Here is a 19259-nt window from a genome sequence, read left to right as displayed (position 1 = left end):
AACGCAATGCAACGTAAACAACCATTAATTTGCAATGTAAGCTAACACAGCTCGGCTCATCGATTCGTTTTAATAAACACAAACTGGGAAATACACAAAGCTATGCATGTTAAAAGGAAATAAACTTTCTCTACAGTTGAAGAAACATGAGTAGAAGGATTTCACACAAATAAGAAAGGAAGAGTTGAAAAGGGAATTGTTGACCTTGCTGAGCTGAGGTGAAGCTGCCTCTGGCAGCGCGCGGTGTACGCACCGAGTGCTTACTAGCAGCTGGGGGGCAGCTTTTGTGTTAAGATCTTGCAACTGAAAGTGGGATAATCTGCCATTGGAGGATGATTCAGGGAGATCAGACGTAGCTTAGTCTGGCATAGTCAGACCTCTCTCCACACTACATTAGAGCTATATGCCAGTGTAGGAGATAAAGTATTGTCAATTAATAAAATGTCAACATAATTGCTTTGTAATTTACTGACCTGTTTTGGTTTGGTTTATAACGATACAGGTAAATAAAGCTGACAAGACAGTGAAAATGACCCTCAATAACAACAGACAATATGTGATGAGAAAATAATGACCCGTGTCTTTCCCTCATAAATCACATGACTACTTTACTTACATTTCATTACAAATAGAACCAAATATTAAGACATATGCGGCATTAGTGTGACGTGTGAACAGCCTAATGACAAATTACCTCATCAAATCATAAACATGCTGTAAATCAAATCATAGAACATAAATAAATAAATAAATAAATAAATAAATAAATAAATAAATAAATAAATAAATAAATAAATAAATAAATAAATAAATAAATAAATAAATAAATAAATAAATAAATAAATAAATAAATAAATAAATAAATAAATAAATAAATAAATAAATAAATAAATAAATAAATAAATAAATACATGTACAATGAGATATTCCAACACACATTTCCTCTTGTCATGTTAAAGGGGCACGCCGACATTATTTAAAATCTGCTTACCGTATTCTCCAGAGTCGGACAAGAAGATAAATACCAATTTCCTCTGTATGTAGTCCAATAGTAAGCTATGCGGCAGCAAGCTAGCCTAGCTTAGCACAAATGAATGGAAGGGGATATGTACCAGCTAGCCTAGCTAAAAACTGCGGCAGAGATGATTTTGGCCAACAGGTAGGCTAGCTGGTTAGCTTTCTACTGAAGGCACAGAGAGGAAATGGGTCTCTTATCTGACTCTGGAGAAGACGGTAAGAGCATTTCCCACAATGTTGGCGTGTTCCTTTAGGAGGAGGCCTGCCATGACATCTCTAAAGATGAGCTAGAAATCAACTGTGATGCATAGAAACTACTATTGTAACAAAGACACAATTAATTATCATACCACTTACGTTTAGATGTAGCGCCACTAAAAATGTAATGATTTTACTAATGAATGGACAGAACGATGTACTGTACTATAGGAGACTTGAAAGGAACAAAACGCCTGCGTGAATATTAAAGGCAACCAACTTGTGTTCAGCTTTTCTCTGATTGGCCACGACCCCACGCCGCTAGCGCGCCCCCTTTTGCCGCGAGCGCGGCAGGAACCTTCAAGTTCCCTGGTGCAAAATAAATCTGGTAGTTGGTTTATGACGTTAATTAATAATAAACACTGTTAGGACTCTTAATAATAAACACTGTTAGGACTATCTGACTCTTACTAATAAACACTGTTAGGACTATAAACAGTTAGGACTATCTGACTCTTAATAATAAACACTGTTAGGACTATCTCGATTCACGCGTCACTACTGTAACTAGAAACTCTGGGTGTCACTGTACATCAGTGTGGAGGCTGACGCCTGACTCATTAACTAGAAACTGTACGCTGTAACGTTATATGTTATTTCGCGTTTTTAACGTCAGTCACTGTACATCACATCCGTGGAGGCTGCTGAAGCGCCAGCGGGGCGATGCGGTGGTTTCACGCCGGCTTCCGTGCACCGCCGCCGGCTTGACTCGGTCCAGGTCCAGCAGCAGCGGCCGTGCTCCGTTGTAGAAGCCCTTCAATGTCAGAGCTCTCATATTTTGCGAATGCATAAACTATATCTTAAATTATGGCTATGTGTCTAATATGGCTGTCGCTTATCAATGACTTCGCGACAGCCATATTAGACACATAGCCATCATTTAAGATATAGTTTATGCATTCGCAAATATGAGAGCTCTGTCATTGAAGTGGGTGGTGGCAGCGTAACAGCGTTCACCCTGATGTAAAGTAGCGATTTTTATTGTTTTGTCATGACAAACCAATTACATAATCCCAACATATGTGTAAAGAAACAACATATTCCAGTTAACGGTATATTTTTGTAATGATTCATTACGGTATAAATTAGGTTAACTGGAGCTGCGTATTGCTGGCTCTCATATTTGCGAATACAACAGCGTTCACCCTGATTCTACTCAGAGCCGAGAGTGCTTACAGACAGCTAAGACAGAGTTGGCAGAGAGAAAGGCCAGTTATCGCATCTTCATCCACCCGGTTGCTTACAAATGTGATATCAAACAGTGAAAGGTAAGAACGCATGCTCTTTTTGGCTACTTCTACAAAGGTCTTTATGTACAGGTCTTTACACTTACGGCCACGAGGTTCTCTCCTGACAAAGAAACATGGTGTGTGTGTGTGTGTGTGTGTGTGTGTGTGTGTGTGTGTGTGTGTGTGTGTGTGTGTGTGTGTGTGTGTGTGTGTGTGTGTGTGTGTGTGTGTGTGTGTGTGTGTGTGTGTGTGTGTGTGTGTGTGTGTGTGTGTGTGTGTGTGTGTGTGTGTGTGTGTGTGTGTGTGTGTGTGTGTGTGTGTGTGTGTGTGTGTGAAGCTGCCTATATAGTAAAGCTACCGGGCGTGAAATCCCCAACAGCCCATCTTAGTATCGTTAAGACGCACGATAACGGATTTGTTTACACGACAACAATAAGAACGAGAGCCATCTTTTCCCTCAAGAAAGGAATACATCGTGTTCTGCACGTGTGAAACACGTGGATAATAGGGTCCTACATACTACATACATGATAATAACATTACAGGAGCAAAAGCCAAGCTGTTTGGGATCCTATTAACTACCAGCATGAAGGAATCAACACTGCAAACTGGAGACTGGAGGGAGAGAGGGTTGCTCATTAAAATGAATCAAAGCTCCCTGTATTCTCTTTATCGCTAAAAAAACTTTTGCCATAAGCCTATAGTGAATCTGATTTGTTCCTAAAAAAGCCCAAATGTGTGGAGATAGCTGTGCTTTGCTAGCGATAGTCAAGACATAATAACACACACACCTCGGTAAAGCCAGAAGGGCTGCTGTAAAAAGATAAAATACATTATACAAAGGAAGCCAACAAAATTGGACACTCAGGAAAGATAGCACACGGCTTCTGTGAGATGGTACTAATGCTGCGAGTGAGAAAGAAGCAGAGTCAGTATCACCATGCTAGCAGCTAATGTACAGTGTGCAGGGGTCGTGGGGACTGCAGAGAAGGTCACAGAAAGGAAGAGGGCCCACGGGATCTAGCCCTGCTCGTCCCCCGCCTCTGGAGCCGGTTGGAGAGGGGCTGGCGCCTCTCCGTTGCAACGTGACGCGGTGCCCGCCTCCTCCGGGGCCAGGCTGGGCTCCTCCGGCTCGGGGGCCAGGCCTGCCACTGCCTCGACTACCACCTCTGGTGCTGTCCCACTGTCCTCCGCTCCAGCAGGGGGCTCTGCTACTGCAGTGGGCTCTCCCTCTGGAGCCACGACAGTTGGGACCGTAGAGGGGTACGCGGCGACCCGGGCGGCTGCGGGGTCCGCCGGGGCTCCAGCTGCAGGGCTGCCTGCTCGCGATCCACTCGACTCAGGGGCTCTCAGTCTCTTCATGATGGTGGTGACACGCACGGCTTTCTGTGGGAAGAGGCATTCCGCCGATCAGGACAGGCCCAAAGAAGGTAGGCCTACGGTGCCGAATGCATCGAGTCTATATCTTATCCCCTTACAGCCGAGCTGTACTCCCTCCATGAGTTTACCGAACACTGGAAGATTGTCATCACATGTTATACAATCTCACATGCTTACATGTTTTCACGTGTGTAATTGTCACACTATCACATGAAACATAATCGTCATCATCGACAATAATACCCTCACTGTGATAACGTGAAAACTACATGCATGAACTCACACGCGACGTCACATTGTGTGGCTTTCTGCAAAAGATGGTAATGTAATACTGATGATTAGTAAGCAGAGGACAGAGGCTTACCTTCCACTTAGCTTTGGCAAAGTTCTTCTCTATTTGTGCGCAGACATTCTCCTTGATATTCTTATCTAAAGCTGCCCCCCCTGAGATCCTGAGGGAAAAAGAGGGAAAGGGATACAACTTGACACCAAACTCCCAAAAGATATGAGAGCAGCAGCAGCACCACCACTCAATTCATATCCATTCATTACACTGCTTGTATCTTGTATCTCGTTGATTAACAAAACGCTTCATAAACTCTCACATAAAAACAAGACGTAAAGAGAAAAACAATTGAAAGGAGGGTTTCCTGACAGCCTGGGGTAACAGAGTAACCATAGAGGCAAATAATAAAAAGGGAGTGTGAATGTGAACAAGTCTCTCCTTAAGCTGAATTGCACAATTGCATGATATACACGTTTGCAAAAACACAAACCCTAACAGACACATAACAAAATTAAAGGGGAACTATTTTACTATTTCTTTCACTATTTGGGCACTTTTACACAATTCCTGTGAGTCTATGGAACACCTCTGTAATATATATATTTTTTTTATTCATTGTTTTGTATTTCTAATCAAGTCCTCAAAAACAGCATTTTTCTACCTCAAGATCTCGAGCTGTTTTGAGCCTGGGCTCCTAAACCACTGCGCAGCGTCGTCTTCGCCTGAACATTAACATGCAGCGGTGTCTTTATGACATCACATATAGGCACATTTTCAAATGACTCAGTTCAGTGAAGGTGAATATTGTGAGAGGAGAATTGGAAGAATGCGCCAATATGAGAATTTTGAGACATAGATCATATTAATATAAGTTCACATAGCTAGGAAACAATGCTAAACACTCAAAAAGGCCATTTATAAGATAGTTCCCCTTTAAGAAAACGCCCCAGCGAGCAAAGGTGGGTTTTCAGGATGCTTATTGAAATTAGCGATTGAATCAGCCGATCTAACTCTTAGGTGGTTCCAGAGTCTAGAGGGGAAGAGACTGCGAAAAGCACAGTAGCACAGTTTTGATTTAAGATTCAATCTACAGTAGGAATTGTACCAGAGAGATGCTATGGGACTATAAAGGCCACAGCAGGTGACACTTGACCATGTAATGTCTTGAGAGTGATCAGAGCTACTTTTATATCAATCGTAAACTCAACCACTGAGTCCAGAAAGAGAGTGATAGTGACTAGATCTAATCAAAAGCCTTGCTGTAGCTTTCTGCACAAACTGGGAGATGGTTCCCCTGCAGTGGTTCTCAACCGGGGGGGGGGTCGCAAGACCATTTTGAAGGGGTTCTGAAAAGATATACAAATACATCATCATGTTTTAATGCTTTGTGAAATGAGGACTATTTAAAGTTTCAAGCCCTCCTCTAATCTAATCAATCAAGGGAAATAGCCTGAAAGGGGGGAACCAATAATTCATCATTCTGTCTTTGCCGCAAACATACATTACTGGTTCTGATTAAGCAATCTGATTGTCTGCGAGCTGCGTGGTATTCATTATAACATCATGACTAGGAATTACACCCGACACATAACAAATAGAACACTGGAGGTTGTACATTAGAGTACTGCAAATAGCATCACAGCTGTGATGATCTAAGGCGAGACCACAGACTTGATGTTGTTAACTGGAACACTCTCCCTCTTCTCCTCCTCCATTGTTTAATGGAGTCCAACAGAAGCATAAATAATTCCTTCCAGGTCTGGAATATAAAATAACTGCAACCATGTCACAAATATAGCAGAGATGCTCACAAGTTAAATTCAAGTATCAAGTCTTTAAGCTACATTCCAATTCAAGTCTCAGGTATTTGAGCTATAGAGTCCAATTCAAGTATCACATCTTTGAGCTAGAGTCCAATTCAAGAATCACATCTTTGAGCTAGAGTCCAATTCAAGTATCACATCTTTGAGCTAGAGTCTAAGTCAAGTCTCAAGTCTCTTTTTGTAATAATAAGTGTTAAATCCACTCTGCATAATGTGCAACATGATTATTTCTAGTAAGGAATGGCACTTTGCTTTGCATATTGATTACATCTAATTTAGCAATTTCAGTAATCTGTTGAATGTACCTTTTATCTATATGAAGGTTATCGATAAGATCACTTTAACATTATGCGGTATGAGAAAAGACAGCTTTGCTTTTAAAAGTATCTGCCAGGCTGCCTAGCCTACCATTATGGTTATCTTGATATGTAGCCTACCAAACCACTTGCTTTGATATGAAGGGCACCACACGTGATTTGCCATCTGACACCCAAAACAATACAATTATTCCTAAATCATCTATGAATACAATATTTACAACATAAAGAATTGTTGGCAATAATGCAGGAGCAGCACATTGTTAAATAGAGTGGACACAGAGGGAGACGTGTGTGTTAAGTGTATAACAGCAGACAGAATGCAATGCACGGAATGTTACCCAGTTAAATGTTTGATTTATTTAGGCTGTGCCGTTCTCCTACATTGTTCACGAGTCCCTAATGAATAGTCGGAATCTAAGTCTGATGTAATTTGGGGACAAGTCGATTTGTATGCAACTTAAACGCGACTGGTGTCCTGAAATACAGTCATTCCAGTCACGTCGTCGCTCCAGCATAGTGTGTGGCATGTGTTCCGTGTGGCTCCTGTGGGTCCTCACCATTCATGGTTGATAGCCTCCTGAGCTGTCAGCCTCTGGTCCTGGTCCACCTCCATCAGGCGGGCAACCAGACTCTTCGCTGACAGACACACACACAGTGAAGAAACACAAGAATTCAACAAACAAAACAAACAAAAGCTCCCTTCTCCTGATGGATGGAAAATAAAAAAAAAAAAAAAAAAAAAAGGGATGCTTTTGAACGCTAGAAGAGCTGAGAGGGAGGGGGAGAGCACCACTGCCTTTATTCAGCAAGCTGTCACAGTTTATCTCCAGAGAGATTCATCAAAACTTCTATGTGTCTCAGTATTTTATATACAGTATATATATATATTTTTTTTAAATACCTGACTCAGATATGTCATCCCAGTACGGGGAGTCAAACTCGTAGTCGCCCGCCAGGATCTTCCTGAACAGGTTCTTGTCGTGGTTTTCGTAATCGTCATCATCTGTCTCGTCGTAGAACGGAGGGTTTCCTGACAGCCTGGGGCAACGCAGCGAGAGGCGAGCGTCAAGGCAAAGAACACGAAGCGTCTGCAAGCTGGGCATTATTAAAGGGAAGACCCACGCGGAAATAGAATCCCCAAATGTTATTTCTATAATACTGTACAGCTCAGTTTCACAACAAGTCTCTCCTTTAAGCTGAACACCAGAGAGACTCTCGTGATGATGTCATCGGAGCTGATCCATAGATAGTACTGTAGATAGTGGAATAACTTCTACACTATGACAGTACATGTGGTGATTTGACTGGGATATGGGTATATTTTCTGAATCAGAGCTGTCAGCCCTGCATTTAAAAAAAAACCCATTTGGATGTAGTAGCTCACAACAACAATTCTTTAAGCCAGTCAGTAATTAATTGTCAGTGGACCAACTCCAAAAGGTCTCACTTGATGACATCACAAATCCAAGTCTTGATGCTGTGATTTCCATTTTAGAGAGACAGTTTATAGATACTGACTTAACTGTCCAAGGTCATTAGAATAGTGCAATGTAAATGTATCTAGTCATTTAGCTGACACTTTCATCCAAAGCGACTTATGAATTGTATCTGAGTTTATAGCAGTATGGACATATTAGCATAGTAGGTAGTAGCATAGTAGCATAGTACATAGTATATAGTAGTATAGTACATAATAGTAAAATACAGTAAGGTTCGTTAAACATTTTTAAATAATAATAATAATTACAATTCTGTTTTTGGGTGGATTTCAGTGGTTTTATTCTTATTTCTATTTCTAATTCTAAGGCAATCAAAACACAGTGCAGTTGTCTGCATGCATTGTATGTGAATGCCCTACATATATAAAAAAATAAATAAAAAATTAAGCCTACTACATAATGTATGTGCTTGCCCTAAAAGAGAAAAAAGAGAGCATTTGCACAATAACATTTTACAAAAACACAAAACACTAGCAGCTTATAACAAGTTAAGAAAATGGCTGAGTGGGTTTTGAGGAGCTGCCTGTAATTAACAACCGAATCGGCCAATCAGCCATTGTTTTGTAGGACAGATAGCCTACTGTATATTAGATTATATTTCCTTACTGAACTCAAGAGTACGTACTTGATGACATTATACATTTCGTATGACCCATTATACGAGAAAAAGGGACTGTAGTCTACCTGCAATAGATGCACAGCGCACCTATGATTCAAACTTGACTGGATCTGGCCTTGGACCAGCCCTACTGTGGCTTTGGAGATAGTGATTTGAAATTGGGACGGATGCTATTCCAACACGGGGAGGTTAGGACGTTTGAAAGTGAAAGCTCTACTCGGATGAGAGCGAAAAAGAGCTCGGTAGATAACCACCCGCCAAGCTCTAACTCTCAAACATCTCGAGTGCCAGTACTTTAAGTAGGAAGCAATGTCAACAGGAGATTAGGGTCAGCCCTGTATTGTGTTACAAAATGGAAAAACTATTAATTCTCAGCCTAGTGTTGTGCCACACAAGTTAATATTGTGGAAAAGCTAGACGATTAATCATGAAATTACAACCACAACAACACCACACAAAGTACCGTATTGGTCTGAATATGAGACAACCCTGATTATAAGATGGAATTATAATTATAATTGTATTATAAGATCCCTCTTTATCTTATAAAGAAAATAATTTCTGTCAATCTCCTGGAAGCAGCCACTTTGCGGACCACGCCAAGCGTGTGTTTGTGTGTGTGTGTGTGTGTGTTTATTTTGCACCTGTCACTGCAGGCTGTGTGTGTGTGAGAGGGAGATACAGAGAGAAAGTCGCTGACTCGCTTGGGGAACCCATTTGGCACGATCTGTAGTTATTGTTTAATTCAGGAGCGTAACCAGTTCACACTGGAATCTGGATATTGGCCACATTATGTGAACAGCCAAACAAAAAAATCGGATCTGAGCAATAAATCTGGCTTGCAGATCAAGTATTAAGGCTTGCAGTGTGAACGTAGCCTTGGACTGGAACAAGGTGGTCTGGACTATCCAGCCCTGACCTGGCTGTAGAACTCACCAGGCACGTGTACACATAGAGCCCAAGGGGTGCTTGAGAACCTGCCTTTTTGAGCCTCATAAAAAAGAGCCATTTACCGTTACGCATATAGACTGCCCTTCCAACTGAAAAATGTCAGGATAGAATCAAAATATTAGGTAAAGAGAGAGAGATGCCCCATATTCCATTGCAGTTTGCACGGCCTCCTCAGTGTGCCTCTCCACGGACCTATATATTTTATGCATGGCTGTAGAACTCACAGTATGTAGGTGATGACTCCCAGGGCCCAGCAGTCCACAGGCCTGCCGTATCTCTGTCTGCCAACCACCTCAGGAGCTGCAGGGCGACAACAAACATGGTCAAAAATAGTCCCTGGGAATCAGAGAATCACAGCAGGTTGACAGACCTCATTTGCTACCAATATTCTTGTTCGAAAAAAGAATTCCCCTGAGCTACTGCAGCCAATACCCTGTCCACTCTGCACACCCTGTGCGGAAAAGTGATTCTTACCCAGGTATTCCGGGGTCCCGCAGGGGTCCTTGATCAGTCCAGTCTCCAACTTGGCTAGATGGAAGTCACTGATCACTATTTTAGAGTGCTTCAGTCGGTTGTAGTACACCAGGTTTTCCAGCTAGGGGAGAATATCAGCAAGAGAGGAGTTCAGGTCATATTCCTTTTCATGGATATAATGGGGACATGGGTGGTTGACATGACATGGCCTTTTTGGAGTCCTTAGTGTCAAAGATAAGTAAATAATGAATAAATAAATATATGAGAAATATATGAGAAATATTTTGTTATATTGCACAGAACATTTTGTTTTATATGAATGCACAGAGCATTGCACATATTGTTCCAGTTATTCTCAAATGTCAGCCAAATTAGTAAAAGCTCATATGTCCCATGAACATTTCATAAAGTTTAATTTAGAATAAAAACAAGAAAATGAATGCATTTGTTATTTATTTAACTACATATTGACAACTCAGATGTCTACTTGTGAGTGTGACCTTCTAAAAGTCCAGGCATAATATTTTGGATGCTCCCTAAACAAAAAGATTTTGTCCCAAAATTGGATATCATTTGGTGTGATGCCATATTCATATTTTTCAACAGGCAATTGTTTGGAACCCTTTGGGGTGGAGGGGTCCTTCAAACCTTTCAGGAGGTAGGACAACATCTCTGAAGGACATTGCAAGGTTAGAAGTTGAGTTACCCCTCTTAGTTTTCTCAATAAGGTATATTTTGGCACTTCCCATTTTAGACCTTTACGCAAAATGCCAAAAATAAGAAACTTTTTAGTCAATACTAAATTTAAATATATTTTGCCATGTGCCAATGAGTATGGTGTTAGCATGCTAGCATATAGCCCCAATGCACAATGGTGTGCTTAGTTCATGAAACATCATATGGTGTGACGGCATATCATTTGGTGTGACTTTCACAATTATGACATTATGAAGGCTTTTTGGTAATAAATGTTAAAATCATCAATGGGACAGATGAATAACAGTGTCACCAAATGTTTCTAGCATTTTGGTGTTTTTATAATAAGGTTTGTCAAAATGTATTAGAAGTACATAGTCAAATTAGTGCAATCGTCTTACCATGTGTCTTACTAGTGATGAGGAATGCTGATAAATAGACATACATAATTAAAATACACCACTTTTCAATTGTGTACAGAATAACCTTCATGTCACGCCATATGACAATTTTACTCACTAGCACATTATACTAATGAAAAACATATTATTACACGAAAAAATACGACAGATATTTTTGGAAAGATAAGAGTCCGTAAAACAGAACTGAATGATTTCTATTACTCATATGTGATATCTTTTTCTAAAACCTTTTTTCAGCCTAAAACGTCAACCACCCACATATAATGGACAATGGGTTCTGTCTAGTCTTTGTATGGATTTGGCAGTAGGAAATGTTATTTAGGCTCTGGCGAAAATTACATAGGTACTTCTTACTGTTTGGCCTTCAGATTAACACGTCTAAATTAAGTTGTTCAGAATGCTCATTGGGATGGCACAAGGGGAACACGCGCAATAAATCAGCTTTAATAAATCAATTAGCTGTGCTTTCTGGAGCCAGGAAAACTGCCTACCTAATGTACTGCAAATGACAATTCCTCCAATTCAAACAAAGATGAACCAGACAGCTGCTACTGTGATTTGCAACAGATTTTATCAGCACTCATCTCAATCAAAATGCCTAAAGCCAATTTAAGACACAGTGTCAGTCTCCCTGAATTTCCCCAAGGGCATCAATAAAGGAATATCTTTTCAGTATAGCACCTTACAGTATGGTGCTCTTGGGCAAAAACCTTGTATCTCCAGAGAGATAAACTTTTCAGGAAACAACCTTGTTTTTTATAAGTTGTACATCTGGGCCCATATTCACAAAGCTTTCCAGTAGTAGGAGTGCTGATCTGAGGCCAATGACAAGGACTACTTGTCTTCATGACCTTATTCAAACAAACAGACTGAAGCTGACTCTAGATCTGTACTGCGTTATTAGGAATCACATAGCGTGGCTGCCATGGCCTCCGAAGTCTCTTGATTGGCTGGGAAGCTCTCCACTCTGGTATCCCTCTCTACTGGAACTAGAGGCTAATGTTCTGCTAGTCAGACTGTCGCTAAAGTCTTCTACGATGGGAAATTAATTAATATAATTGTTCAAATGGCCAGAGTTTCCATTGTAGATTACCCCCCCCCCCCCCCCCCCCCCCCCCACACCTTGTGGATATTGTTAGGTAGTGCTATAAACCTCCCAGAACATTCTACTTTAGTCTTGTGTACGCCATGCTAGATGGTTATTTTCTACTGTTGTTCAGTTCTGGTTTAAGTAGACATTCAAGATGTCATCCATACAGTATGTTCCCACAACCCTATGTTCCATTTCTAAGAAATGTCCCCCCATAAAAATTAGGCCCTATGTTCCTCCAGCCCTATGTTCCCCCAAGGACTTTTCCCCAAGCCATACTGTATGTTCCCCCATTTCTAAGAGATGTTCCTCCCATCAAGATTAGGCCCTATGTTCCCGCAGGCCTACATCCCCACAACATAAGTATGGCCATTCCCTAATGCACATAACGTGTTGTTGCCTTGTAGGAAACAAGCTCTGCTCACCACAGCTTCTTCCTGGGGATGTGCACAGTCCTGCTCAAGGAACCCAAACACTCCAATATCTGGATTCTCATCCTTATCATTGAACACGTTTGTACTCACTCTTGCTCTGCAGACCTTACTCCAGCAACGGCAATTTTTTCGGCCCTTGTTCTGAACAAGTAAAACCTTCCCTCCACGGTTTCCAGGGATCAAGCTTGAATAGCAGCCATTTTAGGGCTGTGGGAACATACAGTAGGGCTGTGGGAACATAGATCAGTGGGGACATAGAGCAGTGGGAACATAAGACACCCCCCCCCCCCCAACACAACATGCTTGTGTGTGCATCAAAGAGTAAGTTGGTTCATTCCTAGAATGTGTGGGAATAAATGTGTTATGTATGATGTTTAGACACATCTCCTGTGTTTGTATAGCTAACATGCTCCAGTTAGCATTATGATGCTGCTCATGATTAGCATGTGGGTAGTCTACATGCTAACATGTAGTCATATTAGCCATGTTAATAGTATTTATGTTGAGTAGGATATACTTTATTTCTGCTCTTATAATGACTGAATGTTTAAGTGAGAATGTTTAGCCTAATTCATCTATATTAATGTTTCTCTGTATAAGGTTTTATTTACTTTAGAACCACACATGTAGACTTGGAGATTGGACAGCAACAATATTCACCTGTTAAAAAGCGGTGATGATAAGATGTGTGACAACTTGTGAATACATATAATCTACATTTGGACTCATCTCATCTCAATGTGTTCTAATTGGACATACTGTAGTGATTACGCCAGATCAGCACCTGAGATTCAGCATTTTGGTTCTTCACACTAAGAAACTCTTTTCAACAATCTGACAGAATGTTTGTTAGTTAGCTACCTAACTAGCCACTTCATTGTCTCAGCAATTCGTGCCAATAGATATAGGTGCCTAAGCAATCTACTGCTGGGTTCATCTGCCTATAGCTTACACTGCAGAGTATTCTTGAAGCATCTGATTTGTTGTGCTGTCTGCCTAATTTTGTTGATGTACCGGCTTGAATGTAAAATGAGTGCATGTGTAATAAAAAAGGTATATCTGGCAGATGTTCCAATGTTTGTCTAATGCTAGCCCTAGAATGGCTGATATTCTATACATTGCATGTATTCCATATACAGCCATAATATACTCCATGTAGTTTGTTGAGGGGATTCACCCCCGTTGCATTCTAATTTGTCTCACTCTGTGTTTACTCACCCAATAATTAATTGTTGCAACTGACAGTCAGCTCTTATCATATATCAAATCAATTTGAAAGTTCTGGCAGATTGTGTATATTTTGTAAAATACTTTTCCACAAGATTCACATGGACCACATTCTGTGTACAGTATGCGATGGCATGTCACCATATAAAAAACATAATATATAAAAAAAATAACTGGCTTCTGGAGAAATTCAACTTTATAGTTGCTTGTCACTTCAGCTTCGCGCTTGAGGGAGACAGACAGTCCACTAAACATACAGTATGGGTGATTTATTTTGTGTGTGTCTGATTATTTTTAATTATTTATTTTCTTCTTCTTGAATAAAAGGCTGACCTGTGTGATTACGTGGCTTTGTTTAGAACATTTGGTGCGTTTGACATGACAAGGTGCAGTGTGAAAGCTAACTGAACCAAATAAAAAATTCAACAATGTTGCAACTTCACCCCTGAATCTCACAAGTCTACCCGACTATGGGTGTGAAAGTGACCTGAATCTCACAAGTCTACCCAACTATGGGTGTGAAAGTGACCTGAATCTCACCAATTCTACCCAACTATGGGTGTGAAAGTGACCTGAATCTCACCAATTCTACCCAACTATGGGTGTGAAAGTGATCTGAATCTCACAGAGTCTACCAAACTATGGGTGTGAAAGTGACCTTAATCTCTCGAGTCCAGTCGGGGTATTTGCTGATTGAATGAATAACTACGTGAGTGCGCCTGGGCATGTTCACACCGCCCAGAGTGAAGCTCTGAGTTTGCATTAACAGGGACCACTCTGCTTTGAGTTATAGTCTATGTAGTCATCTGTTGTAACTTTTCAAGCTTTTAAACTCTGCTCTCTCTGTCTCTCCCTTTCGACTGTATGTGTCTTTGTCCTGAGGCAGCTGCTAGAGAAGAGCAGAGCGCATCACAAGGATCTTTACATAGCCTTCATAGACCTAAGCAAAGCCTTCAACACCATCAGCCGTGAGCTGCTCTGGAAACACCTCAACAAACTTGGGGTACCACCCAAGTTTCTCTCCATCACGGGATGCAAGCCAGAGTCCAGAAGGGTGAACTCCAGTCAGAATTCTTATTTTTTTAACCACTTTTTCTCCCATTTTCTATTTTTCTCCCATCCCAATTTCGTATTATCCAATTCAACCCTCCCCTGTCTCGAACGCTGTTTCTTGCCTCCCACAAGCCGGCTGCAATGTGGACTAAGTCATACATAGCACGAGTCCCCTCCGATACTCGAGGTAACAGCAGTCGCATCTTCTCACCTGCACGGCGCGATCTTTCAGCGTCAGGGGTCTGCGCTTCGGAGGGGCGCCGCCCCCATCGCTTCCTGATTCTACTGCGCAGGCGCACCAACCGACCTGTAGGAGTCGCTGTCCACAACGCCCGATCCCCACCCATCAGTTTCCCACCCCCTAATACTGCCAATGTGTATTAGTACGGACGACCAACTAAACTGAAAGCAATGTGGAGCGCTGGGCTCGAACAGGCGAACCCAGCGTCTCCAGTATTCGTGGTGAGCGCATTGCCCACTGCACCACGTAGCCGCGCCAGTCAGATTTTTATTTTTTTTTTTTTATCCACTTTTTCTCCCATTTTTCTATATTTTCTCCCATCCCAATTTCGTATCATCCAATTCAACCCTCCCCTGTCACGAACGCTGTTTCTTGCCTCCCACAAGCCGGCTGCAATGTGGACTAAGTCATACATAGCACAAGTCCCCTCCGGTACTTGAGGTAACAGCAGTCGCATCTTTTCACCTGCGCAGCTCGATCTCTCAGTGTCGAGGAGTAACGCGTGGGAGGCTCACGCTGCCCCCGACACTTCCTGATTCTACTGCGCAGGCGCACCAACCGACTTGTAGGAGTCGCTTGTTCACAACGTTCGATCCCCACCCTTCAGTTTTCCCTCCCCGTAATACGGCCAATGTGTATTACTGCGGACGACCAGCTAAACTGAAAACAATGTGGAGAGCTGGATTCGAACACGCGAATCCTAGCGTCTCCACACTGGTGGCGAGTGCCTTGCCCACTACACCACCTAGCCGCCCTCGCCAGTCAGAATTCTTTAAGGTTAATGTTGGGGTGAAGCAGGGCTGTGTCTTGGCTCCGGTGCTCTTTAATCTCCTCCTCTCTGCCGTCACCTGCCTCTTCCGCCGAGCCCTGGGACATGAACACGGTGTCCATGTGGAATACCGCCTTGATGGTAGTCTCTTCAACATCTGCCGGCTCCAGGCACACACAAAGACAAAATCCTGCCAAGTATGTGAGCTACAGTACGCTGATAACTGTGCAATCTTAGCTCACAGTCCAGAGTCTATGCAGCATGCTCTCGACACCATATCCAGTCTGTACCAATCCTTCGGTCTCCAGGTCAACATAAAAAAAACGAAGTCATGTCCCAACTCACTTCCCGAACCTCTACACTTATCAGTTTTCACATAAACGGTGTTCCACTTAAAACAGTGGATAATTTCACCTACCTCGGCTTCACTCTTTCCTCATGCTTCTCCCTTGATGCAGAGATAAACACACATATCAATAAAGCCGCATCATCCTTTGGACGCCTACGCAGCAGGGTTTTTGAAAACCTAAACCTGAAGGTCAGCACCAAGGTTGCCGTTTACAATGCAGTATGTCTCTCCACTCTGCTCTATGGAGCAGAATCCTGGAACCCATACCGCCGGCACATCACCAACCTGGATGCCTTCCACATCCGTTGCCTACAAAGGATCCTCGGCCTGACCTGGGAAGATCGAGTCCCCCACACAGACATCCTCAACAACACCAACTCAATCTGTATGGCCGCAGCTGTGGCCAAAAAACATCTTCGCTGGATAGGGCACACCATACGTATGCTTGACCACTGCCTGCCCCGCCAAGTCCTCTATGACCAACTAAGAGAAGCAAAGCGGGCTTTCAGGACTACACCAGGGACCTCCTAAAGTGTGCAAACATCAACAACAGTGTTAATTTTGTCGACTAAATTGATGACGAAAGATGTTCGTCAGCGAAGGTTTTTTTCATGACGACAACGAGATGTGACGTCACGTTATTGAAGACCATGTGACGCCAACGCGACTAAATAGTTAATTACATATCGTTGACCACAACTGAGCACACAAAAATGTAGTTTACAAAAACCATGACGAATTTTCTCTTAATTTATGTTGACTAAAACAAGATGAGACAAAATAATTATAACTTTTAGAATAAGTCACGTTATTATTTCAGCATTTCCCATTTCCGTTTCTGGGTTAAGCTCAGCAGCGTTTATGGCTAAAAGCCAAGCTACATAACATACGTAAGGCTAAAAATCTGCTACTCTCTCAACACTCCTGCGGCAGCCGAACAGTTCTACCAAAAGAACATAGCATTTAAGACGACGGAGGCTGAGAGGATGGCTAGGCTGCCAGAAGAGCTAATAGCTAATAGCATGGGAGTCGGGACCTATATCCCAGACTACTATCAACATTACACATGGATACAGAAAGGACAAGACCACGTTCACTTAAAAAGGTAATGTTGGTATGAAAATAAAATAAACAGACGAGTACTAACACTGAGATTGACCCCGCTATAAGTTATGAATCCCTTTAGCGCGTGAAGTGCACTAAAACGTCGTAATGACTTTTTATTTTTCATATAATGTCGGGTACATGCTCAGTAGAGTTAGAACGCTCCCAGTCTTATGGGCTGTGATATTTTGTTACCACACTTTATGCACATACAGTAGAAGTGCGGTGGCAGGGTCGCTAAGCTAATGTTATTAGCCGAATGCTCTGATGGGGGCCGCCATTTTAAGTGACATCAGCGATCTATGGTACGACTCGAGGGACAAAAGGGAATGTGTGTGTGACGTGTGTGAAATTTGTACAGTAGGTACCAGTGAGAATTGCAATCAGTGTGTACTGTGTATTTACACTATCCTAATGTTCCATTGTTGGTTAAAAAAAATAAAGCAATTTAAATCAGAATATGTTCCATTCCATGTCTGACTATTTCTGAATCTATTGACCATTTCAAGGAATGTTTGGTTACTTCTACTGAACTTATTGTGAATCAGCTGATAGGGTTTGGGCTAGACTATACTTAATAAATAGAATTGCATTATTTACAATATAAAAATATAAAATGCCTTTTTTTCATTAGCGAAAACTAGACTAAAATCATCAGTTTTCTGCGACTAAATCTAGACAAAAACAAAAAAGACAAAATCGAGACTAACACTGACTAAGACTAAAATGCTCAGACATTTAGTTGACTAAAACTGACTAAACGAAAAATAAATGCAGATGACTAAATATGATGAAAACGAAAAAGGAGCACTTGACACATGACTAAGACTAAAACTAAAATGAAAATAACTGCCAAAATTAACACTGATCAACAACACGCAGCTTGACATTCTGGCACTCGACAGATCATCCTGGCAAGTCACTTGTGCCATTGCAGTTTCCCAAATACACCAAACGCACACAACAACACCAACGGGCGGCTGGCATCCCCCAGGTATCTGGCTTCCCTTGCGCCATCTGCGGACGGGTGTGCGGCTCAAGGATCGGACTCAACGCCAACGAGAAGTGGCACCAGCAGTAGCGTCGCTGAACCCCCCCCCCCCCCCATCCCTGGAGCAAGCATCATCATCAAACACGATGGACAGCTAAGAGAGTGTGTGTGTGTGCATGTGTATGTGTGTGTGTGTGTGTGTGTGTGTGTGTGTGTGTGTGTGTGTGTGTGTGTGTGTGTGTGTGTGTGTGTATGTGTGTGTGTGTGTGTGTGTGTGTGTGTGTGTGTGTGTGTGTGTGTGTGTTTGTGTGCATAGTGTATACTCCGCTCCCACTAAATGGAGGATGCAGACAGGCAGACAGGGGGAAATGAGACCTATAGGGAAGAGAACTACAGTAGCATCACAGTAACAAGCTCTGGCCCAGGGCGGCTGGGTAGCGCAGTGGGGAATGCACTCGCCTACCACCGCAGAGACTCTGGGATCTAATCCAGCTGTCAGCGGTACCTCCGGCTTGGTCAGTCGTCCCTACTAACACAATTGGCAGTGTTAGCGGGTGGGAAGCCGGCGGGGTATGTGTCCTGGTCGTTGTAAACTGAGGTTCCTACTGGTCGGTCGGGGCGCCTGTTCAGCAGGGAAGGGATTGGGGGGAAATAGCGTGAACCTCTGCACGCGTTACGTTCCCCCAGTGAGAGTCCTCGCTGTCAGGTGAAAAGAAGCGGCTGGCTGACTCCACATGTATCGGAGGAGGCATGTGGTAGTTCTACACCCTCCCTAGGCTGACAGTGGGACAATGCGCGCAACGACCAGGAAGGGAATTGGCATAACGACTAAATTGGGATGGGAGCAAAATACAGAAAAAAGTGAGATTCTTTTTTTTTTTTATTAAAAATAAAAGCTCTGGCCTTGAATCTTATTGCCTTGGTGTAGAATTATGTTTCTGTAAATCTTGTGATGGTAATAATTGCTCATTAAGATGCAAGTTTCCACAAAAGCTCACAATCCTGGGAGCTCCTGTGTGTATTCCCT

At 42.3% G+C, this 19259-nt stretch overlaps 1 protein-coding gene across 1 annotated transcript in view; it reads right to left on the bottom strand.

The window, feature by feature from the left end:
• Positions 1-3524: 3524 nt before the first annotated feature.
• LOC311229687 (caM kinase-like vesicle-associated protein) overlaps positions 3525-19259 on the bottom strand; it is a gene marked incomplete at both ends in the record, with an annotated part of 36800 nt that continues 21065 nt past the window's right edge. Inside the window, 6 exons of the mRNA XM_084315762.1 lie at positions 3525-3890; positions 4249-4336; positions 6871-6949; positions 7215-7351; positions 9607-9682; positions 9857-9977. Of these exons, the coding sequence (XP_084171888.1) occupies positions 3525-3890; positions 4249-4336; positions 6871-6949; positions 7215-7351; positions 9607-9682; positions 9857-9977 (867 nt within the window). The remainder of the gene's footprint in view (positions 3891-4248; positions 4337-6870; positions 6950-7214; positions 7352-9606; positions 9683-9856; positions 9978-19259) is intronic.

Source organism: Notolepis coatsorum (genome assembly GCF_963971535.1).
Source record: "Notolepis coatsorum genome assembly, chromosome: 6".
Taxonomy (NCBI): Eukaryota; Metazoa; Chordata; class Actinopteri; order Aulopiformes; family Paralepididae; genus Notolepis; species Notolepis coatsorum.
This window is presented reverse-complemented; position numbering and strand designations above follow the sequence as displayed.